General features: G+C 51.7%; 1 protein-coding gene across 1 annotated transcript in view; it reads left to right on the forward strand.

The window, feature by feature from the left end:
• Window positions 1–25,935, forward strand: part of PACS1 (phosphofurin acidic cluster sorting protein 1) — a 152,787-nt gene that overhangs the window by 118,514 nt on the left and 8,338 nt on the right. Inside the window, exons 3-18 of the mRNA XM_082477041.1 lie at window positions 6,896–6,985; window positions 8,131–8,256; window positions 10,639–10,783; window positions 11,021–11,112; window positions 11,207–11,287; window positions 13,850–13,909; window positions 14,711–14,871; window positions 15,232–15,325; window positions 19,825–19,905; window positions 21,598–21,713; window positions 21,851–21,986; window positions 23,057–23,161; window positions 23,865–23,971; window positions 24,658–24,812; window positions 24,948–25,058; window positions 25,708–25,810. Coding sequence (XP_082333167.1) covers window positions 6,896–6,985; window positions 8,131–8,256; window positions 10,639–10,783; window positions 11,021–11,112; window positions 11,207–11,287; window positions 13,850–13,909; window positions 14,711–14,871; window positions 15,232–15,325; window positions 19,825–19,905; window positions 21,598–21,713; window positions 21,851–21,986; window positions 23,057–23,161; window positions 23,865–23,971; window positions 24,658–24,812; window positions 24,948–25,058; window positions 25,708–25,810 — 1,763 coding nt within the window. The remainder of the gene's footprint in view (window positions 1–6,895; window positions 6,986–8,130; window positions 8,257–10,638; window positions 10,784–11,020; window positions 11,113–11,206; window positions 11,288–13,849; window positions 13,910–14,710; window positions 14,872–15,231; window positions 15,326–19,824; window positions 19,906–21,597; window positions 21,714–21,850; window positions 21,987–23,056; window positions 23,162–23,864; window positions 23,972–24,657; window positions 24,813–24,947; window positions 25,059–25,707; window positions 25,811–25,935) is intronic.

Here is a 25,935-nt window from a genome sequence, read left to right on the forward strand (position 1 = left end):
CAGAGCAGCTGGGCCCGTGAGCCACGATTACTGAGCTTGCGCGTCTGGAGCCTGTGCTCCGCAACAAGAGAGGCCGTGATAGTGAGAGGCCCGCGCATCACGATGAAGAGTGGGCCCCACTTGCCGCAACTGGAGAAGGCCCTCGCACAGAAACGAAGACCCAGCACAGCCATAAATAAATAAAAATAATTTAAAAAAAAAAAAAAGTGAATGGGAAAATTCCTCTAAAAAAAAGAAAAAAAAAACTTCTCGCTCCCAGTGCAGGGGGCCTGGGTTCGATCCCTGGTCCAGGAACTAGATCCCACATGCATGCAGCAACTAAGAGTTCTCATGCCACAACTAAGGAGGCCGTGAGCCGCAACTAAGGACCCTGCCTGCCACAACTAAGGAGCTCACATGCTGCAGCTAAGACCCAACGCAACCTAATTAATTAATTAATTAATTAATTATTTTAAAGAAAGAATAAAGTACATTCATGCTACAATATTGATGAACCTTGAAAACATACTAAATGAAAGAAGCCAGTCACAAAAGACCACATACTATATGATTCCATTTTATGAAATGTCCAGTATAGACAAATCCATAGAGTCAGAAAGTTAAATTAGTGGCTGCCTGGGGTAGAGGGATGGGAAGGTTGGCAGGGTGACAGACAGCTATGAGTATGGGGTTCCTTTTTGGGGTGGTGAAAATGTTGTAAAATTGATTGTGTTCATGGTTGCACAACTCTGAATATACTAAAAGCCATTGAATTGCACACTTTAAATGGGCAGATGTTGTAGTATGTGAATTATATTCTAATAAAGTTGTTATATACATAAAAAAACTATGCCCTCTTCTTAATAAATTGTTTTTGCTTTAGAAAAGATATTTTTCATAAAAATATTTTTATGTAAACACATAATAGGTTCATTACAGTTATTTTTAAATGAATTAATACATATTTTTAATATCTCAGTTTTAATTCCTAGTGTGGTAAATATTGAAAGATACATGTACATAAACAAAAGCTATTTGGGGTCCTCAATAATTTTTAAGAGTGTAAAAAGATCCTGAGACTGCAAAGTTTAAGATTAATCATTGTAGTGGAAGGAAAGAGACAATAAACATAAATTAATTAATTAATTTTTTTAAAAAAAGATAATTTTGAAATTGGACTCAAGTTGGTAGTGCCTGGCACCTGGAAGAAGCAAATATTGGGACCCATGAAAGGCTAAATCTTTGGAGAAGGTTGGTAAAGATGAGAACAGTACTGTGCCATGCTTCGAAAGCGCCTGAGCTGGCCGTGACCCTGTGGCTGCACCGCAGCTACATCCTGTTACCAGCATGCGCAAGTTCACGTTCACAAGTTTGCAATTCAGATAATGCGTTTGGGATAGAAATGTTTACAGGTATTTATGGCATATATTTGGATAGTGAGAGTTCAAATAGTGAGGGCCGCTGCTGTTGGAAGGTGATATGTCCCGGAGGCGGGGAGATGGCGGGGGGGGGGGGGGGGGGGCAGGGGGGGGGGAGGGGGGGGGGGTTGGTGGGGCATGTCAAATAAATAAAATACGGTGAAGAGGATGGAGCATGCCATGCCCTGGGGTGGAGGAAGTTACAAATCGTATGTGGTGGTCAGGGGTGGCCTCATTGAGAAGATGACTTTCATGCAAAGACTTTGAAGGAGATGAGGGAGGAAGCCGTGCAAATATCGGGAGGAATAACACTGCAGGCGGAGGGAGAAGCCAAGGCAAGGCCCTGAGGCAGGAACCTGCTGGCAGGTTTACGTCTGGCAGGGCGGAGAGGGGGTGGGGCAGCAGTGAGGCTGGAGGGGAGTGAGAGGAGGAGGAGATGAGGTCAGAGAGGTAGGGGGAAGGGTGTGCGCAGTAATGGCAAGGCCTCTGGCTTTAATTCTCTGTGAATTGGAGGGTTTTGAACAGGGAAGTGATGGGGTCATTCTGGCTGTCGTATGGAAGATAGACTGTAGGTGGGAAAGAGGGATCAAGAAGACCAGCTAATAGGCTCTGACACTGATTCTGGCAGGAGGTGAGGGCGGCACCAGAGCTTTGGCCTCAGGGACTGGAAGGGTGGAAACGCCATTAAGTGAGATGGGAAAGACTGTGGGGAAGGCAGGTTTGGGGGGAAAGATCCAAAATTCAGCCTATCACATGGTGTTTGAGACGGCTGTTAAACATGCGAGGGGAGATATTGAATAGACAGTTGAATATGTGAGTTTAGAGTTCAGGAGAGAGGTCTGGGGGCGAGAAACAGTTTGGGGAATCGTCAGCGTATCTGAGACCATAAGGTGGATGAGCTGCCCAGGGGTGGAGGGAGCCGTTACAGAGAAGAGAACAGGTCTAAGGAGTGAGGCCACAGGCTCCCCAAGGCTATGTCAGGGAGGAGAGGAAGGACGTGACACGGAGACCAGGAAAGAGCAGCTGAGGGTGGGAGGAAATCCAGGAGCGTGAGGGGCCAGGAGGCCACATGAAGGGAGAGTTGCTGGAGGGGAACGAAGACGAGTCCTCCTCATGGAGGTTATCGGAGACCCTGCCAATGGCAGTGGTGGCGGAGTTACGAGACGATGAGAGAAGTCTTCAAGAGCAAAAGTAGACAGCTCTTTGAAGAGTTTGCTATAAAGAGGAGGTGAGATGTGGGGTGGTAGCCAGCAGGGCGCATAGGGAGACAAGAGGGGTATTTTTTTTAATGAGAGAAAAAACATTAGCCTGTTTGCTAATGGAAATGATCCAGAAGAGAGAGGGAAGTTGATTGTATAGGAGAGGAGAGAATGGTTAGAAGAGCCTCCCTGAGTCGGTGAGCAGGGGTGGAGGGATGGAGCGGCTGACGTCGGGTGGGGGCCGGGAGCCCGTCCGTGTAACCGGAGGGGAGGAAGCTGTGGCCATACAGACTGGGCAAGGAGCTGAGTGTGGTGGGCGTTCTTGTCCTGTCGCTTCCACTTTCTCGGCAAGGTAGGAATCAAGGTTATTCGCTTAGAGTGAGGGAAGGGGTGAGGAGACGTTGGGGTGTGAAGAAGAACGGGAGGTCATCTCGTGGAGTGAAGGGGCAGGTGCCTGGACTGGGGAAAATGCAGTGATCGCCGGGCAGCTCTGCAGGCCCACATCACGTTTGGGGTCATGAAGTCAAAGTCAGAACAGTTAGCAGATTGTATGATTCTCTCCAGGCATGTTCAGCTGGGGCAGCTGGATTTGTACAGGGTTGTAATGGACCAAGTGAGTGCAGAGGACAGCAGCGGGCAGAGGCGCTAGGGCGTGTGCAGGGACCACTCGTCCAGACTGACGGGGGCATTTAAGCCGAGTGAGGAGGAAAGAGGGGACAGCGGGCATGAGGGGGAGTGAAACATGGCGGGGGGATCAGTGGATCGTAGGCCTGGTGGGTTCAAGGGATTATTGCTCATTCTCAAACAAGCGAGAATGAGCTGGAAAGTTGGGAAGTGGAGATCAGAGAGTGGGGTGCATGACACTGAGATGAGGCTTTGGTCGTCATTATCGGTAACCATAAGGCCCAGAGTGTGACCTTGTGGGTGAGGGGCTCAGACAAGGGTGAGGACAAGGCCACTGAGAGAGGGAAACCACGGGGTTTAGGGGCCAGGACATTGGAAAGCGCACGTGTCGGAATCACGAAGAGGGACTTCCCTGGTGGCGCAGTGGTTAAGAATCCACCTGCCAATGCAGGGGACACGGGTTCGAGCCCTGGTCCGGGAAGATCCCACATGCCACGGAGCAACTAAGCCCGTGCGCCACAACTACTGAGCCTGCGCTCTAGAGCCGGCAAGCCACAACTACTGAGCCCACGTACCACAACTACTGAAGCCCACACGCCTAGAGCCCATGCTCCGCAACAAGAGAAGCCACCGCAATGAGAAGCCTGCGCACCGCAACAAAGAGTAGCCCCCATTCACCACAACTAGAGAAAAGCCCGTGCACATCAACAAAGACCCAATGCAGCCAAAAAATAAAGAAAGAAATAAATTTAGACAAGGATGCTTTCATCAGTAAATTATATTATTGTTAAAAAAAAAAAGAAATCATGAAGAGTTACGGTGGGAGTAGTGCTGGGGAAGGAACAGTGCGTGAGGAGCTAAAGTCAAGAAATGAGCAGGGATGCTGGCAGGTACAGACAAGAGCCACAGCCAGGAAGAGAGGCTAGACTAGGGGCGTCCACTCAAAGGGGGAGTTTGGGGGAGCTGGAAGGGAGAATGTTCTGGAGCTGCTGATGAGGAACAAGGAAGACCCTGCCCCACCCCCAAGCCCAGCAGTCAGCCCAGGAAGCAGTGTCTTCAGGGGGGAGCAGGTTTCAGCTGTGCAGGGTTTCTCAGCAGTGTTGTGGGGCTGTGCTGTGCCTCGTAGGCCGGTCGGCAGCAGCCCCGGCCTCTACGCTCTAGAAATACCACGCACGCACGCACGCACATACCCCAGCTGTAACAGTCAAAAATGTCTCTAAACTTTGCCAAATGTCTCCTACCCCTGGTTGAAAACCACTGCTATATATAAACCACAAACCACATTTTGGATTCTCAGCATTTCTGAGATTCATTGTCCAGAGACTTCTTGAATCCTAAGAGCCTATATAAATTCAGGTGAAAACTTTGCCAAGACTCTTGTTCGTAACAGAGGTTACAAAAAGCATCATCTAACACATGAGGCAGGACTTCCTTTATTATTTTTAATTGTCATAATATAATGCTATTCTAATTATAAAAGCATTGTGAAATACTACATTTAGGAGATTTTCCTTCCTGCATTATACAAAATCTGTATTTTATAAAAGCAAAAATTAGAAATGGATAAGAAACCTAAAAGTTAAAACTAAATTTTTTTCATTTCTAAAGGAAAACAGAGTGGAATATCTACTCTAATACAGCAGAATAACTTCATTACCTTGGAGTAGGCAAAGATTTCTTAGCTAGGGCCCAGAATGCATTAACCATAAAAGACAAAAAATAATAATAAAGTTGACCAGATCAAAATTAAATACTTCCTCAAAAGATACTATTAAGAAAATGAGGGCTTCCTTGGTGGCGCAGTGGTTGAGAGTCTGCCTGCCAATGCAGGAGACACGGGTTCGCGCCCTGGTCTGGGAAGATCCCACATGCCGCGGAGCAACTGGGCCCGTGAGCCACAATTGCTGAGCCTGCGCGTCTGGAGCCTGTGCTCCGCAACAAGAGAGGCCGCGATAGTGAGAGGCCCGTGCACCGCGATGAAGAGTGGCCCCCGCTCGCCAAAACTAGAGAAAGCCCTCGCACAGAAACGAAGACCCAACACAGCCATAAATAAATAAATTTTTTTTAAAAATGCAAAACCTTTAAAAAAAAGAAAAGAAAAGAAAATGAATAGGCAAGAAAATATTTACGGTGCGTATATCTGACAATTTCTTGTATAAATAAAAAACTTACACCCGAATAACAAGATAAACAGCACAAAGAAGTTTGATCAGGCACGTCATAAATGGAGATTTACAACTGACCAATAAACAGCTGAGAAGGCGCTGCACGGGCTGAGTCCTCAGGGAGATGCAAATTGCAGCCACAGTGATGAACCTCTCTCTACGTGGCCAGTAGAATCCACGTGTCCAGGACAGACCACGCCGGATGCAGCTGCAGGTGGAAAGTGGTACTAACCCTTTGGAAATCAGTCTGGCGGTTTCTCGTGAAGCTACGTATGTGTCTACCCTAAGACCCAGCCATTCCTCTCCTAGGTGTCGGCCCAAGAAAAAGAAAACACATCCACTTGTGTGGATGACTTGTACAAGAATGGCAGCTTTAGCCATAATGGTCCCAAACTAGAAACACCCCAAATGTGAAATGTTCAGCGACAGGAGAACGGAAACCACATGTGGTACATTCATGGGACAGAATTCTGCTCAGCAGTAAAAAGGAACAAGCTTTCGATACATGCAACAGCCTGTATGAACCTTAGACACATTATAAATGTTGGGCAAAAGAAGCCCGACCAGAATAGTACACACTGTATGATTCCATTTATATGGAATTTTAGAACAGGAAAAACTGACCTATGGTGAAAGACCTCGGAACAGTGCTTTCCTCTGAGACAGGAGTGCAGGATGGACTGGGAGGCATCACAAGGGATTTTTCCAGAGTTATAAAAATGCTCTACATCTTGATAGAGATGTGGGTTACACGGGTATATACATTTACCAACTCATCGATCTGTATACTGGAGATCGGGGCACTTCACTGTGTTAAATTAAACTCAGGTTTTTTTAAAGTAATTTTTATAAATATACTGGCGTTCCTCAAGCTCTCCTGCTGATCTCTTTTTACATTGAGGAACAGTTTAGCCCAGCTTTATTTTTAAGAGCTAAAAACACTATGGTGTTTAACCCAGCATTAGGTTTGGCGGAGCGGGGGTGCCGGGGGGCACGGCAGGGGGAGCGGGGGCAGGGGGAGCCGCACTGAAAGGAAGAGTTCCTGGAAAAAAATTATATCGAAGCTGAGACTGGGAAGGTGAGTTGGTTAGCTGTGTACAGAAGCATGAAAGAATATCCAAGAAGAGAAAACAGCATGTGGAAATGCCCAGAGACAGGACAGTGTGGCCGAAGTGTCAGTTAGACGGGAGGAGGGCGGCTGAGGTGCCATGGGGAGAACTGCCACGCCTTGGGGTACAACACCACTGCCTCTCCCTCAGGAGCGGTGGGAGAGAACTCAGATGCAATAACAAATCATTTCCGTGTGAAAACCCTTTGCAGACGGACAGCATAATACATGTAAAATCATATCTATGGTAGTGGCTTGATTTTGATCAAGTACAACAAAAAGACTGATGGAATACTTGAACTGGTAAGAATCTTTGTAGAGTTTAGATGTTGTTTGCAAACAGTATTTCTTTTGGTCTGATTTTTGGTGATACAGCCTTGACCTATTTTTTCTTGGTTTCAGGGTTCAAAAAGGATTCTTCGCTCCAACGAGATCATCCTTCCAGCCAGTGGACTGGTGGAAACAGAGCTCCAGTTAACCTTCTCCCTCCAGGTGAGAACCTGCTCAGTCTTAGGTCATTAATATGCCATGTCCAGCCTAATCCCAAACAGTCCTCTAATCTGGAGACTGTTTTATCCGAGAACAGCCATAGCCCAATGGTTTGAAGTCACCTAGAGCTTCTGTGGCCGGCCTGGAGGACCAGAGCAATCGCTCAGACAGCCACAGCAAGGGCGCCGAGACCCAGATGGGCTGCTGAAAAGTACACCACAAATCGTTCTTTGTTTTGTCTTTTTTTTAAATTGCAGTATAGTTGATTTAAAATGTTGTGTTAAGCTGCTGCATTGCGCAAGGAGATCATCTCAGTGCTTTGTGACGACCTAGAGGGATGGGATAGGGAGGGTGGGGGAGAGACTCAAGAGGGAGGGGATATGGGGATATATGTATACATATAGCTGATTCACTATGTTGTACAGCAGGAACTAACACAACGTTGTAAAGCATTTATACTCCAATAAAGATGTGAAGTAAATAAATAAATAAATAAATGAAAAGCACAAAAAAATAGAATAAAATGTGTTAATTTCTGCTGTACAGCAAAGTGATTCAGTTATACATATATATATGTGTGTGTGTGTATACATTCATATTCTTTTCCCTCATGGTTTATCACAGGCTATTGAATATAGTTCCCTGTGCTCTACAGTGGGACCTTGCTGTTTACCCATCCTGTATGTAATGCTTTGCCTCTCATTCTTCTTCCCCTTTTCCTCAGACAGAGCTGTTAACCCCACCATCCCACCACACTCGGCCCCGTCGCCTCTACTTAGTAATCCACGCCATGCCCCCCAGCAGAGGCGGATGCTTCAGTCTTGTTTTGCCCCCATACTGCAACCTCCATCCCTTCCCTTCTCCTCCTTATCCGTCCTAGTATGTCTGTCTCTCCGCATAACGCCAATACCCCAGGTTGCATTGCACGGACACCTGATTATCTGGCAAGGAAGGAGGCTGTTTACTGAGCGTGTGTGGACCACCCCGCTGCGGAGTGGAAGCCAGGCGCTCCCCTCACCCCTATCACCCCCTCGTGCAGCTGGGAGCCAGTGAAGCACAGGAAGGTGGCACGTCCTCTCGCAGCACCAAGACCCACCGAGGACCCAGTTGCTGATTAACTGTGCTCGGCTCTGTTTTGTGCTCGGCAGTACCCTCATTTCCTGAAGCGAGATGCCAACAAGCTGCAGATCATGTTGCAGAGGAGAAAGCGTTACAAGAACCGGACCATCCTGGGCTATAAGACCCTGGCCGTGGGGCTCATCAACATGGCAGAGGTGAGAGAGGGCGGCCTCTGGACAGTCAGGCTTTCGGAGCCTACGAGAGACACCAGCCTAGCCAGTGATTTTCCCAGCCTGCTGTTTGGGTTTTATTATGTGTTACAAATTAATTCTTTTATTGGAAATTCAGGATGCACTTCTTTTTATCGAGAACTTTCTCCCTCATGAAAAGTTTTTTCTTTAACGTTTAAAAAAATGTCAAACTTAGAGAAAAGTTGTAAGAATAGTGTAAAGAATCTCCGTCTACCCTTCACCCAGATTCTTCAGTGTTAACACATCTGCCTTATTATTCTCTCCTACATACACGTTATGCATGTTGTTTTCTTTTCTGAACCACCGAGAGCAAGCTGGTGCCCCATCACACATGGTTAATACGTACCGTGTCTACCATGAAGATCAGGACATTAGCACCGACACAGGGTTGCCATCTAACCCGCAGTCCCCACCCAGGTCATGCCAAGCGACTCAGGGATGTCCTTTGCAGGCCCAGGGTTTCATCTGGGATTACGGGCTGCACTTAGCTCTCGTCTCATTAGTCTCCCTCGACCTGCAGTCCCTCGGATTTTCCTTGTCTTTCATGCCCTTGACATTTTTTAAGAGTACAGGCTCTTTATTGAATGTGCCTCAGTTCAGGTTTGTCTGATGTTTTCTGAAGATTGCATTCAGCTTCTACGTTTTTGGCAGAATTACTGCAGCAGTAATGCAGGCAGCACTCTGTGTTGATTTGTTCCTTTACTGGTGAGGCTAACTTATCGCTTGGTTAATTTAAGATGGTGTGTGCCAGGATTTCCAGTATAAAATTAATTAATACATAGTTTGTTCCTACCAATGGACAAAAAAAATTTTATAGGGAGGAGATGTTTTGAGACTATATAACAGTCTCTTTTCTCCTCATATCTTCACCAAGTAGTTTTAGCCTCTATTAATGATTCTTGCCGGAATCAGTCATTACTTTGATGTTTGCCAGACAGTGAATTTCCAATCCCAGCGTTCCTTCTCTATTTATTGGTTGGCCGTCTGCTGTAAGATACCGCTTTCCCTTCTTCCCCATTTACTGATTGATTCATTTCTTTGTATCAGTTATGGATCTGTGGATTCCTGTTTAATTCAGTGGGGTTTAGTCTGCTACTATCATTATTTATTTTGATGCTCAAATTGCCTCACATTTGGCCAGTAGAGCCCCTTCAAGCTGATTCCTGTATCCTTTTTTACGTGCCTCATCGTTCTTTACATGCTTCTTCACTTTCTGGTACAAAATATTACAGGCTCATCATGTACTTTCCCTGAGCCAGCCTCAGAATGAACTGATCCTCCAAAGAGCCCCGGTTCCTTTTAGTGGAGAATGGTATTTAGAAACCAAGATCTGGGTGCTAGAGGTGCTCGTTTTCCCAACTGGGGTATCATTGCTTCTCCTCCCTCTCAGCAGACGGAGCTAGGAAATACATGTATACATATGCATATGCACGTGTATATACATACACATCATATCTGCTTCCACATCTGTATCTATCTGATCATGAGCTCACATTCCAGTCAATTCCAGTCAGCACCTTTGGGGTTCCTCTAGCCTTTCTCCTTTTCATGTTTCTAATTCCCTCCTCAGTATAGTTTGCTCACTTGTGCGGCTTCCCTGTATGCCTGGTGAATCTTCTCAGCCCTGACCAAGGGGAAGAGGAAAGGGGCCACAAATCAATTTCAAAACTTATTTCTGTGTTTTAGAACATTAAATAAGAAAAATTTTGTGGCCATAGTAAAAGGTGAGATAGTCCCAGCCCATCTTTCTGTCCTCTTCATGTTTTGTATCAGAACGAGGGCCTGGGGGGAGTGAAGTATGTGGGTGGCACGTTTTGCCAGCTGTGTCAAGCCCTTATTGCCAGGCACAGGTGGCCGCGGTCTGCAGGCCAGCCTCACGCAGCCTGGAGAGCTAGCTTCTCTGTGAAAGACTTAAACTAAAATGCAGTCCTAGAGATTAGCAGTCATTTTCAGTCTCAGGCCTTGATTTTTATCTCTAAGCACATGGCCTGACCCGTGGCTGACACTTCTGGAGGTAGTTTTAAAGTGAGACTGGGGACTTCCCTGGCGGTCCAGTGGTTGGGACTCCGCGCTTTCACTGCGTGGGCCCTGGTTCAGTCCCTGGTGGGGGAACTAAGATCTCACAAGCTGCGTGGCACGGCCAAAAAGGAAAAAAAAAAAAAGAAAAGGTAAAGTGAGACAGGCAATAGGAGAACAGTAGGCGTGAATCTGGAAGATAGTGAAAAAGAGAATGTGTTAGCAGAACGCCGTTCCCAGTGGCTCGCCTGTCCGTTGGGCTTTGTGAAAACGGGCTGCTCCGCGGCACTGTCCGTAGCGAGGTGTGTCCGTGGCCGCCCGTGCTCGTAGGTGATGCAGCACCCGAACGAAGGCGCCCTGGTGCTCGGCCTGCACAGCAACGTGAAGGATGTCTCCGTGCCTGTGGCAGAAATAAAGATCTACTCCCTGTCCAGCCAGCCCATTGACCATGAAGGAATCAAGTCCAAGCTGTCCGGTAAGACGTGTGCGGTGTTGGGAAGCCCTCCCCATCACCCGATCTCCATCCCAGGAAAGCCTAACATGTTCCTAGGAAAGAGGAGCTTAGAGCTCCCTGGAAATGAAAGGGGGTCGGGGCCCTCTCCTCCACCCCAGCTGCGGTTCCACTTGAGGAGAGCATGATTCCAGCCAGCCAAAGCCTCTTAGACCAGATCTTCCCCTTGCGAGGTCATCTTACCAAGGTGTCTGTTTCCAGACCGGTCTCCTGACATTGACAACTATTCTGAGGAAGAGGAGGAGAGCTTCTCATCAGAACAGGAAGGCAGTGATGACCCACTGCACGGGCAGGTAACTTTCCACAGCCCCTCAGTAAAGCGGCCGAGAAGCAGTTACAGACCCTCCTAGGGTTTCCCAACCTCAGTCCATCCCCCTACCCACTTAGGACCTGTTCTATGAAGATGAGGATCTTCGGAAAGTAAAGAAGACCCGGAGGAAACTAACCTCAACGTCTGCCATCACAAGGGTGAGCCTCCAGGGTCCGGGGAATGTTTTAGCAGAGATTTTCAATCTGGGGGTAGGGTGGGAGTGGTGTATTCAGACTTCCTGGGGGCTTTTTAACATCTGCCCAGGGCCATGCCCTCAAGGCTGTGATACACCCCTCGGTGCCTCCACCTCCACCACCAGCTAATTAAGCATCACTGTGGCAGAGAACCAGCGTTCCTGATAGGAGCGTGTTATATTCTTCGGGTTATCTTAGGATAGAAGAAAGGTTGAGAAACCTTGTTGTAGACTTTGGAACAGATGCTTCCTCGGGGAGCAGAACCCCTCGGGCACCCTCCCTCCCTTCTCCGAGTGATTACTTCGGGTTTCGTACTGTCCGCTGCATAGATAAGTCCAGTCCTCTCTAGGAGCATCTCCACTTGGAATCATTTGTTGAACTTACCCAGAAGTAGTAGGCTAGTGCTTGGGACTGTGGGCTTGATACAGTGCCTGCCTTAATGGATCCAGAACCTTAGAGACCAGAGGCCTTTGGATTGTGTCTCCTGCATGCGATCTCCTCGGCAGTCACTACTTCTGGTGAAATTAGAGTCCTGGACTGAGATGCTTAATACCTGAATTTCTAGGTTAACTTTGACCTCTTCTGGGGTTCCCGTGCCAGAGTGCGGGGGAGTCAAAAGTGCCAGGAGCTTTTCGGAAGAGAAGTTCACAGTTTCATTTGTCTCCAGAGGCAGCCTGATTCTCTCTAGCGCAGAGCAGCCCAGGGACCCCAAGAGCAGAGATTCCCGTCACCTTCAGGAGTGAAATAAGTGGAGGCCAGACCTTCCGAACGTGTCGTATCTGAGCCTGGTCCACCGTGAAACACTCTGTCCTCCCTCCAGGCACCCTTGGGTATCCCTGGGCTTCAGTGTATAATAAATCCTCAAGGCTGAGGCCTTGATTCCCCCACTGGACGACGACTAGAGCGCGTTTGAACTGTGTCATCGTCCTCAGGCCTCTAATCCGCGATTGGCGCTCCTAGGCCGGGTAAGGCCCATCCTGGCCTCCAGCCCCACCCTGTGCTCTGAGGACGGGAGAGGCTGGAGGTCGCTCTCCGTTGTGGCTCCTCCTGCTAGGTTTTTCTTTTTCCTGTGCTGTAACCACAAAGAGGCCCCGTTTTCTTGCCAAAGGTGCCCCCTGGAGCTCTATAAGTCACCTCTTCCTGTGCTCGCCTCCGTAGCTTCACAGGTTAGACGACCAGAGCTCGGTGCTCCTTTGACACCCGCTCCCCAAGAGGTTTTTTATTTTTTGTGTTAACTGCAGGCACTTTCCAATCAGATTTCCAGAGTAATTGTCCTTTCGCTCCTGTCTCCGGTGCACACGAATCCTTCTCTCCCTACCAAGAGCACTTTGTTCTAGACGTGTTAATTGACTCGGCGTTCTCTGAACCGCCTTCTGCGTCTCGGTCGCTGTGGCTCCCGTTCGTCCTCTGCTGTGGGTGCCCTTCCACCTTGGGGAGCCCCGCCCTTTCTTGAAGGCCCAGCTCAGTCTCACCCACAAGTTAGTCTCCCCCATCCCCAGGCGGTGAGTCTGTCATCCAGTCAGGAGGGTGCTGAGGGCCACAAGCTAGTCGCCGTGCCTGGGGTCGGACACGTAGAGATAAGGAAGGCCCGGTCCATGCCGTCAGGGAGCTCACCGTGTCCAGTGACACGGACACATCTACACAAGTGACCGTAACCCCGTAGGGCGGGCGCCAGACGAGCTCTGCGTCAGGGGCAGCGATGGCCCTAAGGGGAAAGTGACCGGCTCTGAGCAGGACAGCTTCGCGGGCAAGATGCTGGGAGATGGGTTTTCTAAGAGTAAATAGAACTTCGCCAAGTGGATCTGGGGAGGATGTTTAGTCAAGGCAGAAGTTACCATGTAAATGGCCCAGAGGGGTGCCACGTCGTACGTGAGCAGTTAGTTCCCACCTAAGTGGGGTGTGAGGGGTTGGGTGGTGGGTGAGGCCAGGGTCAGGCAGAGCCAGCGCTCAGCAGACACAGGGTGACACCAAAGTTCTTGAGGCTCTGGGGCCGGTGAAGGCCTTGCATCTGGGGAGTGACGAGGTGAGATCTGCGTGTGGAACAGTCGCAGCGGACTCTGGAGGGCATGAGACTGGGAGTGGGAGGGAGGAGCCCATTGAGGGTGGTCGGTGGCCGCAGACAGGGCCGAGGAAGGAGGCCGGACGGAAGCGGTGGGGTTTCGGGTAGACAAGAGGGTAGGAGCCAGCACCCCTGGGCCGGGGGTCGGGGGAGGCTCCGGGTGCAGATTCGGTGACTCCTCGGTGCCTGGGCGACCAGGAGGGGGAAGGCACAGAGCAGAGGGTGAGCTCCGTTTTGGAAACGTCGAGTTTGAGGAGCCTGTATGTATACAGGTGGCGCTCACCGGTCAGCACCGTGGTTCTGAAGTTCTGGAGAAAGGGATGAGCGGGAGGTGACCATGGGAAGTTACTGGGGTGGGGGTGTGGCCCCGGTTCTTTACCAGAGTGGGTCCTCGATGACTCTGCCGGAAGTGATCGCCGTCCACAGGGGGCTGCTGGCTGAGGACCACTGTGGCTTTGTCCCTACAGCAACCTAACATCAAACAGAAGTTTGTGGCCCTCCTGAAGCGGTTTAAAGTTTCAGACGAGGTACGACCCCTTACTCCCGAGCTGGATGGTGAGTAGAATTCCCGGAGTTTCACCCTCGTTCCTGGGGCACAATCTGGAGTCAAGATTCCAGGAACCCCAAGTGAGGGGGTAGCCAAAGGAGGGCTTTCCGCTACTCAAAAAGAGAAGGAAAGATTTACATGTAGCACCCAAGGTTCCATGGTATTCGGAGCAGGGGCACATGCTTCTGCCCAGCTTTCGGGTGTGGGGTGTCCAGCACAGATCCAGTTGCCACTGTTCGGTTTTCCCTCCTGCCCCGAGGGGAGCATCGCGAATAGCAGCCTGTGAGGTGGGAGCCTCCTCCATGGCGTCAGGAACTGGCCGCTAAGAGAAGCAGTGCCTTCCCGGGGCTCCGGCAGGCCTGGAGCCAGTTTTCCTGGGCTCTCTTCTCAGTGGACTGAGGCAGGGATGGAGATTTGTCCCCTGCGGGCTCTAGAGGAGGCCAGCGTGAGCCCGCCAGGGCCCCAGGCATTGGGGTTTCCCTGCGCCTGTTCCTCGGGAGAAGTACCGTCTCAGCCCCGCTCTTCTTCCCGACGCCGGGTACTAGTGGGGAGCACTAGGGAGGCTCTGAGAGGGGACGGTGGCCTCACCACGTCCCTGCTCTCAGGATCAAATCAGAGAAAGGACACCAAGACCACCCCGATGAGCGTGAAACTATGGCACGTCCCTTAAGGGGACTGGGTAGGGAAGCCAGTGGGGCCTGCCCAGGAGGAAGGAGTTTCCCGTCTGCCATGTCGTTAATAGGGGTAGCCCCAGACTCCAAGGTTTTGTTTTCTCCCACAGGTGGGCTTTGGGCTGGAACACGTATCCCGGGAACAGATACGAGAAGTGGAAGAAGATTTGGACGAGCTGTATGACAGTCTGGAGATGTACAATCCCAGCGACAGTGGTCCCGAGATGGAGGAGACAGAGAGCATCCTTAGCACGCCAAAGCCCAAGCTCAAGTGAGGCCCGCACCCCCTGTGTCACATTGTCTCTCTAGGCCATGGCAATCTCCTAGTACCCCCTCTCTCATCCCCACCCCCATTACCCGGGAATCTTGGTTCCTCACCCCTGCTGAACCTCCTGCCGTCTGGATAAAGCTCGCTGCTTTAGCCTCTAACCGACAAAAGCCCCGGTAGGACTCTCCTGAAGTCCTTCGGTCCAGGTCCCTGCTGGTCCAGCCTCTGCTGTGTCCTTCCTCGCCGGCATCCTCGAAGCCCGGGTTGTCGACCTTTCTTGAACACCAGCTCTGCCCGGCTGTCCGTGAGCTGCCGTTCTGGGCCCTGGCGGCCACTGACCCTGGCTGTGCTTCTTTGCCACAGGCCCTTCTTTGAGGGGATGTCGCAGTCCAGCTCACAGACGGAGATCGGCAGCCTCAACAGCAAGGGCAGCCTCGGCAAAGACACCACCAGCCCTGTGAGCAAGACCAATGGCTGTGGGGTGCGGGAGCGGGACCAGGGGAGAGTCAGGGCTTAACACTGGGCCCTCTGCTCCTGGCTCATTTGGGACCTACGGGCCATCTCATCTCGTTTCCACCTCGGTTGTCATCTCAGTCCTGCTGGGCTCTTAGTGCGCTGAGGATATTGCTGTGGCCAGGCGGGTGTTCTCTATGGTCTGTTCCCGCCATGACCTGGCGCCTTCCCTCAACGCAGGAACACGCAGTGCCTCAAGACCTCTCCCTCAACGCCCGTCATGCGGTAGCTGGGAGTGTGGCACCCGGCCAGTGGTGGCGATTCTGCATCCAGGCTGGGGAGAGGGTGGATGCAAAGGGGCAGGAAGCCCCCAAGGTCTGTTCAGGAGAAATTATATGGGCTTTATTCAGAAAGTGGGCAGTGCCCTCGAAGAATTTAGAACTCGGTGGGCTGGTTTCCATTTTGCCTGGCGAGCCAGAGGGAAAAGGAGCTGTCTACTGCAGCACCCCAGAGCCCCGCCTCACCCCGGGATCACGCTCTGTCCCTATTTGGGAAGGCTCTCCCCAGCAGTGGAGCAGGGGCAGAAGCCCGGGTTGATGCTGTACCCGCCTCGGGCCCTAGGAAGCTGCCCTCCCCCTTGTGTATGACCAAAGGCAGGATGACATGCCTGATTTTAGTGGTTTTCGGTTTGCTTTGAAAGCCCAGTGTCTTCTCTGTAGATCAAAAAAACTGAATCCTTTAAGTCCTCCTGCTCTTACCGCTTTAACAGAAGGAATACAAAACTCACCCTGCACGTAGGTATTAATTGTGAGGAAACGACCTGAGGCCTGTGAGGCTCTGCATCCCCTGAAAAGCGCTGTCTATGGAAGGGCTACCTGCCGCCTGTCCCAGGTGTGTGCGGACCGTCAGCTCATGGACTGCCTGCTGCCACCAGGTGGCGCTGTCGTCCACCTAATCCCTCTCCCTGCTGAAGGCGCAGCAGGGTGATCCGGCCCTAGAACAGCGGCACCACGTGGCCTTAGCGAGTAAATGTGGGATGGGAAATGGCAGCCCCCACCGAGAATCCCTCCACAGAGAAACCTCAGGCCCGCCACTTGCAGACCGGGCACTCTCAGCCTTTCCAGCCCAGGTTCATATGATCTGGGGCTGAGGAGGCCTTACCTGACTAGTTCTGCTCAGGATGCGGCTTGGGGCTGCCCGTTCTCACAGGGGGCTGCTGGATGGCCCTGCTGAATCATCACTATCCACGTGGACAGATCATTGGCCACGGGAGCCAGATTCCATAGCAAGTATAAATATAAGGGATGACTCTTCTAGAGAGAAACCTGGGACCTGGCCAGGGGAGGACTGTCTTACGGTGTCCTAGGAATGCAGAACAAGGGCCCTACTGTAACACAACGCAATCAAATTTTAAATGAGATTAATGCCCCAGAAATGCTAAGTGTGACACCTAACATATGGTGACCGCTCAATAAATTTTAGGGATCGTCGTTACTAAATCAGTAAGAGAAACTACTCTATACTAATGAAGCTGTTTCTGGGTTGATAGAATTTGTAGGTTCTACATTTAGTCTCAGCTGCATGGCTTACAAAATTTAAAGAGAAAAATCACCTTGATGCTCTGGGCCTCAGGTGCCTTATTTGTGAGGTGAAGGTGTTGGCCCAGGAGCCCAGTTAGCTCAAAAGTCAATGGAGTATCAGTCTTTACAGTGTGATGGCCTAAGGATCCCTGTTCAGACCAAACATTTCTTTGGGGCTGGGTAGGGCTGGTTTGAGAGCACATGCTCTGGAGTCAGACCTCTGGGTTTGAATCTTGACGCCATCACTCCACTGACAGTGTGATCTGGGCAGTTACCCAGACTTCGTGTCCTCATCTACAAATTGCATGTACAAAGGACATGCCTTACAAGGCAGTGTGAATATCCAGTGGGAGAATGCAGCTAAAGCCTCCAGCATGGCGCTTGATAGATGGTTGGATTGACTTACGGCATGGGGAGCATCAGTAAGTGTAAGCTGCTTTGCCATTGTTATTATAGACCCTGAGAGCCATTCCGGTTCTGGACTCCTGAAATTGATAGAATCTAGATGTCTTTTTAGTGAGTTCTTCAAATTCTGGTTCCCTTGGCCAGATTTCAGACTTTGCTGGTTCTCTGTGATATTTCTATTTTGAAGAGCCCCATATGTCTTGATGTGGGTGTGGAACTTTGGAATCCTTTAGTATGAAAGACACTTTGGGAACTACAGAGCAAGGCTGTGCTCTTACACAGAGAACTTCTAAACGTATTAGGGAAAACATACGGGGATGGTGCATCCATAGGCAGGCATGCACATGCTGCCCAGCTTTTGTCCTCTCTTCCCTGATTTCCTAGCATTGTTATTCATTTATTTTTCTTAACCTTCCTTTTTGTCCCCCAAATTTCAGAGGATTCAGTTTTATCACTAGAACCAGAAGGAATTTCTGCTGATACAAATTATTAGAGTTGTTGAGTTTTCCCAAGACTTGAGCACACAGTAGCAACATAATTTGGTTCTTGGAGCTGATAACAGTAGGCCCCGACAGCGCTTCAGTTGGGGCGGCCAAGAGATGGAGACTTTCCGCCAGGACTGCCTGCTGCTAAAAGTTGCTAATTCCACAGCACTGTAACTCATGGTGCTAGAGACCAGTACTTCGTAAAATTGAGAGTCTAAAGTACCACCGCACTCTGCCCCCTCCACGTGCGCGCACGCGCGCGCACACACACACACACACACACACACACGAGAGCACGTGCACGCCCTGCAGCAGCCAGCGTCGCCCCCAGGCACAGCGCCTTGCACTGCCACATCTGCCTCGGAGCCACACGGTTAGGCAACACAGCTACTGCGCTGCTGGGGTGAGAAAAGCCTGAAGTATTTATAGAAGCAGGAAGAAGAACTGGGAGAATCGGGAGTTTGCTCCCGGTGGGACTGACTGAAACATCCAGAAGAGTCAGTGCACAGCCCGCAGGTGCCCCACCCCGAGTCCACCTTAGAGCACTCGGCACATCTCAGCACAGCGCTGTGCCGTGAAACACTGCTCTACTGTCGGAGGGCTGGACCACAGGGCTGCTGCCTGAGAGCCTTCCAGTAGGATGGTGTTATCGCCCCGATTCCTCCTCTTTAAAACGTGTTTAATTCATTTGTCATGCTGAGATCCCAAATTGAGTGAAACCATCTTCAGTCATAAGTCTGATGAAGAGTTCTCTGGGATTGTGGACTCTGTTAACATCGGTTATTCATACAGACAATGTGTAAATGAGCTAGCGGTGCAATCTGGAGGCAACCTCCTGTGCGTGGCTCTGAGCCAAACCGTCTCACCCTCAGGGGTCACAGGGTCTGGATAAAGTGTGTTAGGTTCGTTTTGCAGACGGCTCAGAGCAGTGGTCCTCAACCAAGGGTGATTTTGCCTCCCAAGGGACATTTGACGAGGACTGGAGACATTTTTGGTTCTCACAGCAGGGGTGATAGGGGATAAGAGGTTGCTCCTGGCATCTAGTGGGTGGAGGCAGGGATGCAGCTCAAATCCTGCACAAGATGCCCCTGAGCAAAGAAAGACCTGCCCCAGATGTCAGTGGTGCCCACGTGGAGAAACCCTGGTTTAGCGTATGACATGGGCCTACTTTTGTGGTCCTTGTTCATTAGTTTGCTGAGTGGCCCCTTGAGCTTATTAGGGCCATTTCTCTGTACTCTGTTATTTACTCAGAGAAAAGGCTTTGGGTCATTGGGAGGAGGTGGGATATCCTTGATCCTTTCTGATTCCCTGGTTCCCCACAAGAACCAGAGACCCACTGAGGCCAGGACCTTCCCCATAGCTAAGACCCACAACCCGCAACTGCTTATGATTTTGACACTGGTGTCTGCACAGCCAGAAGCAGCATTAGCAAGTGTGAAAAATCTGGTTATGTATCTGTATTTGCAAAGTACATTTTTATTATGAGAAATGCTAATAAAAGTTGGGGACAAAGGGAGAATTATTTCACACCTAAATGGCTTAGTATATTCTGTTTGAGGGTTTTCCAGACGTTTCTACCAAGCAAAAAGCATTTGGCTACCATGGATGTTTTTAGTCTCGAAATCAAAGACGTGGACTCTGAGATTCCCCTTTCTTCTTAGCAACTCTGACAGCAGAAGAGGCCCTGTGTGCCCCTCCTGGGCAAGGGTGTTTACCGAATCCAGGGTTAAGACTGACGGATCCCACAGCCATGCCATCTGAACGTTGAGCTTATCTTTCCTGGTGACATCTTGTGAGAGTCAGCATTTCTGGGTTCCACATCTCACTGTGTTATGAATTTAATGATCGCAGAATAACTGACCTTTCTGAAGCTCAGTTTTCACAAAAATATGCTCCTTGTAAGATGAAAGTCCAAAGATTTTATGAGGTCTTCAGATTAAGTGAAAGTATTTTAAGCTTCCAAGGGACCTAGAAAACAAGTTAGAGTGGTGGATATTTGGATTGATGATGACTAATTATTATAATTTTTACAGATGGAATTGGCTGCTTTAGAAAAAGTCAAATCTGCTTGGATTAAAAGTCAAGATGACAGCTTGACTGAAACAGACACTCTGGTATGTATGGTTCGGGCTCCTGTTTAAAATAGTCTTTGGTACCTTTAGAAATACAGGCAAAAAGACCCTGATGACCACCCTGAAACTTTGGCCTAACTCTGTGGACTTGTGAATGTCCTGCCTGCTCTCCCTCCCAGAATCCTTACCCATGGAATATAACGCTCTTCCCCAAACTAGCAAACCAGAAATGTCCCCATTCTGCCCTTTAGTTAGATCTGATCAAGTGCTAATTTAGATAATTTCTCACTATCTGTCACCCTCGTTTACTTCTCAGAGACGATGACCAGTATCTTCCCCTGAAAAACCATCCCTTCCTCCAGGTTGCTTTTACAATGGCCAGACAGCCCGCAGCATTAAGTCTCCAAGTGATTACGAGTCAGCTCCTTCCGCTAAGAGTTGTTGGAGCTGCTCAGGGGCGCATGGGGTGGATCGGCTGGGGTGCCCAATTTAATTACGCACAGGTTGAAATTCCACACGCATACACGTGTTGAGCACTGAAGGTGCAAAAATGAGAACACCGTGGATCCACCTGCGGGAGGAAAGCCAGCCGCGGCACACCCGGCGCAGAGGCTCTGTGGGTCCCGGGAAGGACAGAGCCATTCACCTGAGGGGAGGGCGTCTGAGCTGGGCCCGCAGGTTCTGCCACAGTTCAGCCAGTGGGACTGGGGGCCGGACCCAGCAGATGGGAGGGAGCAGAGAACTTGACCGAATACCATCTGGGGGTGGGCTGCGCATCCGCCTCACAGTGGGAGCTGCTAGCTGAATGGAGTCGAGGAGGAATTGTTTCAGGCTTATGTTTCCTATAGTAAGTAATGCTGCATTAAGGATCTGGTGTCTGACAAAGCCTTAGGTTGGATTCGACATTACTGTAGTTCACCCGTAATCCTAGTAGCCCATCTTCCACTCTCGGTCCACTTTGGCGCATACTGCACAGCGGTCGTTTCAGAATGAAATTCCAGGGGCTTCCCTGGTGGCTCAGTGGTTGGGAATCCGCCTGCCAATGCAAGGGACACGGGTTCAAGCCCTGGTCCAGGAAGATCCCACACGCCGCGGAGCAACCAAGCCTGTGTGCCACAACTACTGAGCCTGCGCTCCAAAGCCCGCGAGCCACAACTGCTGAGCCCGTGTGCCACAACTACTGAGCCCATGAGCCACAACTACTGAGCCCACGAGCCACAATTACTGAAGCCCGTGCGCCTAGAGCCCGTGCTCCGCAACAAGAGAAGCCACCGCAGTGAGAAGCCCGTGCACCGCAACGAAGAATAGCCCCCGCTCGCCGCAACTAGAGAAAGCCCGCGCACAGCAACGAAAACCCAACGCAGCCAAAAATTAATTAATTAATTTTTTTTTTTTAAATGAAGTTCCAGTCGTGTCACTTCCTGAGTGAAACACTCTCCTTCCCACCTAGAGAAGCTAGATCATCAGCCCAGGTTTGTGGGCTGTCAGTTCATAAATGTAGGGCACAGATTGAATAGCAGGAGATGGTGCCCAGCACAGCGGGTGCACTCAGCTAAATTAAACAGTCACGGCGTCCTCGTCGGGTAGGGTAGGAGTTGTAGAACCCTGTGCTTCCCGGAAAAGAGAGCGAGGGACTGACTTTCTCGTGATGGTCATGGGCCCTGGCAGGAACCACGAGGCTCCCGTGGTCACCGAGGGGAAGTAACCCTCACTGCTTCCTTTCCTCCGTGGCAGGAAATCACTGACCAGGACATGTTTGGAGACGTGAGCGCAAGTCTGGTTGTGCCAGAGAAAGTCAAAACTCCGATGAAGTCCAGTAAAACGGACCTCCAGGGCTCTGCCTCTCCCAGGTACTCAGGGTTGGAAGAAGCTCCTAAAGCATCGGGTAGAATGAGGGAGGCCCGACAGGAGGGGCCTCGGGAAGAGGGGGCAGGCCATGGCTCTGGGTCAGGGGCTGTTTAACCGCCTCCTTCCACGTCTGTGGCAGCAAAGTGGACGGGGTGCACACCCCCCGGCAGAAGAGGAGTACTCCCCTGAAGGAGCGGCAGCTCTCCAAGCCCCTGAGCGAGAGAACCAACAGCTCCGACAGCGAGCGGTCCCCGGACCTGGGCCACAGCACGCAGGTACCCCGGCCTGTCGGGCGCCCCTGGACCTTGGTCTCTGTTCCGTTGTCTCCTTGGGCGGTTGGGTGAAGAGGAGGGGGGAGTACTTTGAACGGCTCTGCATAAAGTCTTGAAGACACACCTAAAGGGGGAAGTCTAGCATGCTTGTTATTTGCTACTGCTGAGGAATTGGTGGGGAGCGGGGGGACGGGGCAGGAGACTCTGGCTTGTTCAGACCTTAGTGGAGACTGTGCGGGGACAGTGGTTCTAGGGACAGCAGCCATCGGCTCTCACGGGACGTCTGCTCTGGGCTCTGATACCCTTAGTGCTGCTGTGGGCCAATTACAGTGGTTTCAAGCTGGCACGTCAACCATATTAAAATGTTTTGATTGAAAGACCTAAGAGTGGCTGGAGCAGGCGCAGAAGGAACTGGCCCTCGGGAGTCCTGTTCCCTCTGAAGGTCCGTCTCCAGGGGAAGGATTCTCCCCCGACAGACCTCCTGCTCTCCCGCGGTCAATGGCAGGCCTGTTCGTTTCCCTGGTACATATCATTGGAAGGGAAGTTTGTGTCCATGTGGCTTCCTGAGCTGACGCTCTTATAGCTGAAAATGAACCCGGGACTAGAATAGCCCGGTGCCTGGGGCGAGGTATTGTCCTTCTTCTTAATCACTGTTCCTGAAATACCTTTGTTCCCTGTGACGGGCGGGCTCCCCACACAGCCTCCTTGCTGCTCTCATTAGTTCTCTCCCCGTTGTTGCCCTCGTTTTCCATCCTGTGAGCACCTGCCTGCTGTCGTCTTCCTCCTCCTCTCCTGCTGCCCTGCTTCATGACCCTTCGGGGCCCTTCCTGCTCTGGCAGGACGGCCAGCTGTGCTCCTGGCGCACCAGCCTGTGTCCTGAGGCCTCGCTTTGCTCGTTCTTGATCCCCCTCCTTCCCCTTACGCTCTGGCCGGTGGGCTACCGGGTCTCCTGCGCAAGTCCCTGGTCGCTGTTCTCTGAATACCTCTGCCCCAGGAATTCTCAGCCCGCTAGACCACGCAGCCCTACCCTCAGCTCCCTGGGGACTGCCCAGCAGACGCTCTTGTCCTTGTAGATTCCAAGGAAGGTGGTATATGACCAACTGAATCAGATCCTGGTGTCGGATGCCGCCCTCCCAGAAAACGTCATCCTTGTGAACACCACTGATTGGCAGGGCCAGGTAAAGCATCGAAGGTCGCAGGGCTGTGGAGGAGAGATTCTGGGGAGCGAGAGACAGATCTGAAAGGCAAGGTGTGGGGAAATAGGGAATCACTCCCCTTTCTCAGGCCCCCCTACGCCGAACTCAGCCCACAGTTCTGGACTCTAGTCCCAGTGCCATCGTCTTCCCACCTGTGGGGCTTAAATCACCAATTTTCTGTACCTCGGTTTCCTCAGCTTTAAACAAACAGCGGCATCACCTGTCATGCCTGCCTTCCTGGCCCTGTGTCTCAGGCAGCATAACGGAAGGGAGGTGCCTCGGGGAGCACCAAGTGCTGTGAGACGCCAGAGGCGCCCTGGTTTCCACGAAGGCCGCTCGGAAGGGGCACAGCAACAGCAGCCCCTGTCCCTCCCTTCCCCGCCGTCCACCCGGTTAGATCCCGGCGCCACCTAGCGTGTGGGCGACAGAGGCCGAGTTAGAATCTAGTGTGCCCTAGGTCTTCCCACACTTCCGCATGAGCCCATCTACGCGGGGTTCGGCCCCACCTTCTCCTCACTGGCTGCCAGAAGCCTGACCTTTGCCCGGCTGTGGTCTGAACGACAGAGCATGGGGCCCTGCAGCTCCGTCTGGGCCTCGCTGCCCTCTTGGCCTGCAGGGAGGCAGTGCCCCTGCTGCGTGGCCTCACCTGTGTCCCTTGCTCCTTTCCCTCCCCCACCCCACACAGTACGTGGCAGAGCTGCTCCAGGACCAGCGGAAGCCCGTCGTGTGCACGTGCTCCACGGTGGAGGTCCAGGCCGTGCTGTCCGCCCTGCTCACCCGTATCCAGCGCTAGTAAGGCCTCGGCTCTTCTCCTGCCCCTTGGGGGGTTCCCTCTGACCTCATCCTCCCACCCTGATTTCTAAGCAGTGAGAGGACCTCCCGGCCTCATCAGACCAAGAATTCGCAGTTGGTGCCTGGTTGGGCAGCGTCAGACCGCGGTGCTCTGATGCCCCTGCTGGCCCCAGAGGGTCGGGGTGAAAATGTCACCTTCCTGCCCGCCTGCCTCCCCACCTGGTCCCCTGCCACACCTTGAGTTGCCTCGTCCTCTTCTTAAGCCCATGACGAAGAAGGCCGGGCAGAGAGAGCCCAGGGTTTTACAAGACCTTTTACTCCCGTCCCTCCGACCACCCCGAGCCAGGGCCTTCCCTCCTCAGGACCTGCCGTGAGAAAGAGCTGCGGGCGTTCCTGGGTGTCTGGGCTCATGCCCACCGCCAACCCCAGGGCACTGCCGAGTCTTCTCCCCGTGAGCCTCAGCCAATTCTGCCTTCCTTCTAGACAGTTCCCTGTCCTCTCTGATCCTGGGTTTCTCTCTTTTTGCAAAAGCACTGTGGTTTATTGCCTCTCTCTGTATTATTTTGTTTATTGGTTTGTTTTTTCCCGTGGGCTGTTGAGATCAAGTGAAGTCTGAGCTTGGGGCCTTCCTCTGAGCAGGACGCAGGCCCGCCTGACGTGGCCGTGCCTCTCCCCTTGCTTCCCAGCTGCAACTGCAACTCCTCCATGCCGAGGCCGGTGAAGGTGGCAGCGGTGGGCAGCCAGAGCTACCTGAGTTCCATCCTCCGCTTCTTCGTCAAGTCGCTGGCCAGCAAGACCTCCGACTGGCTGGGCTACATGCGCTTTCTCATCATTCCCCTCGGTAAAGGCTCAGCAGGGCCCACTCCTGAAGCGGGGTGGTGGCGCTGGGTCCCAGGAAGTGACGGGCAGGGAGACCGAAGGCTGGGCCATCATTCACCCCCTCACCAGCTCGCCTTGTCTGGTTTCCACCTACCAGGTTCTCACCCGGTGGCCAAGTACTTGGGCTCCGTCGACAGTAGGTATAGCAGTACATTCCTTGATTCTGGCTGGAGAGATCTGTTCAACCGCTCAGAGCCCCCGGTGTCAGGTAACGGCCCCTCGTAAGGGACGGAGACAGAATGTGGCCTGATTTCCGGAGAGCCAGGGGCGGGGGGCATGCTTCTCCTCCCTGTGGCGAGTTCATTTTTTTCAGTACTTATTAAAAGGAGGCCTATTAAGCGCAGCCCTTCCACTCTGGATGTGTTTAGTCTCTGCCATTTGCTCCGCACAGCTGGAAATGAGGGGGGCTGTGAGGGTGGCAGGGAATATGAATAACACTCCACCAACCATGTCTTTTCCTGAAAGACAGAGGAGAGGTGGCAGGGATGGGCGCAAGCTTGGGCTCTGCGGGGCCGGGAGGTGGTCAGTGCTCCCACGGGCCTTGCAGGGAGTGCCAGGCAGACGTTGGACGGGGAGGGCAGGCTGCTGCAGTGGTTCCAAGGTCGCTGCAAGCAGAAACGGAGGCGGGGGCAAGCCGAGCCTGGGAAGGGGCAGGCTGGGGAGGACGGCACGAAGATCGGATGGGAGGACGGCTCTTTGCTCCATGATTCCTTAGGTTCAAGCCAGCGGGTCTTTAGAGCCCTTTCTCTGCCTCAACTCCTGGGGTCGTCTGGTGGGACTCAGGAAGGGGGCTCTCGGAGAGGGTTTTCGGGCTCGCCTGCTGAAATGCCGGCGTTTGTCTCTTGGCTTCTCTGCAGAGCACCTGGACGTGGTCGGGCGGGTGATGCAGTACATCAGCGGCGCGGGCGTGACGCACCAGCTGCCCGTGGCGGAAGCCATGCTGACCTGCAGGCACAAGTTGTAAGTTGACCGAGGGGTTTCTTAAAAACAAGTTGGGTGGGCTAGATAAATCTTAGGTCTCCTTTGCTTTTCCATAGTTTCCTTCTCCCCACCCCATTTCCCTTGGTAAGAACTCAAGAGGATAT

Source organism: Balaenoptera physalus, assembly GCF_965194825.1.
Source record: "Balaenoptera physalus genome assembly, chromosome: 10".
Lineage (NCBI taxonomy): Eukaryota > Metazoa > Chordata > Mammalia > Artiodactyla > Balaenopteridae > Balaenoptera > Balaenoptera physalus.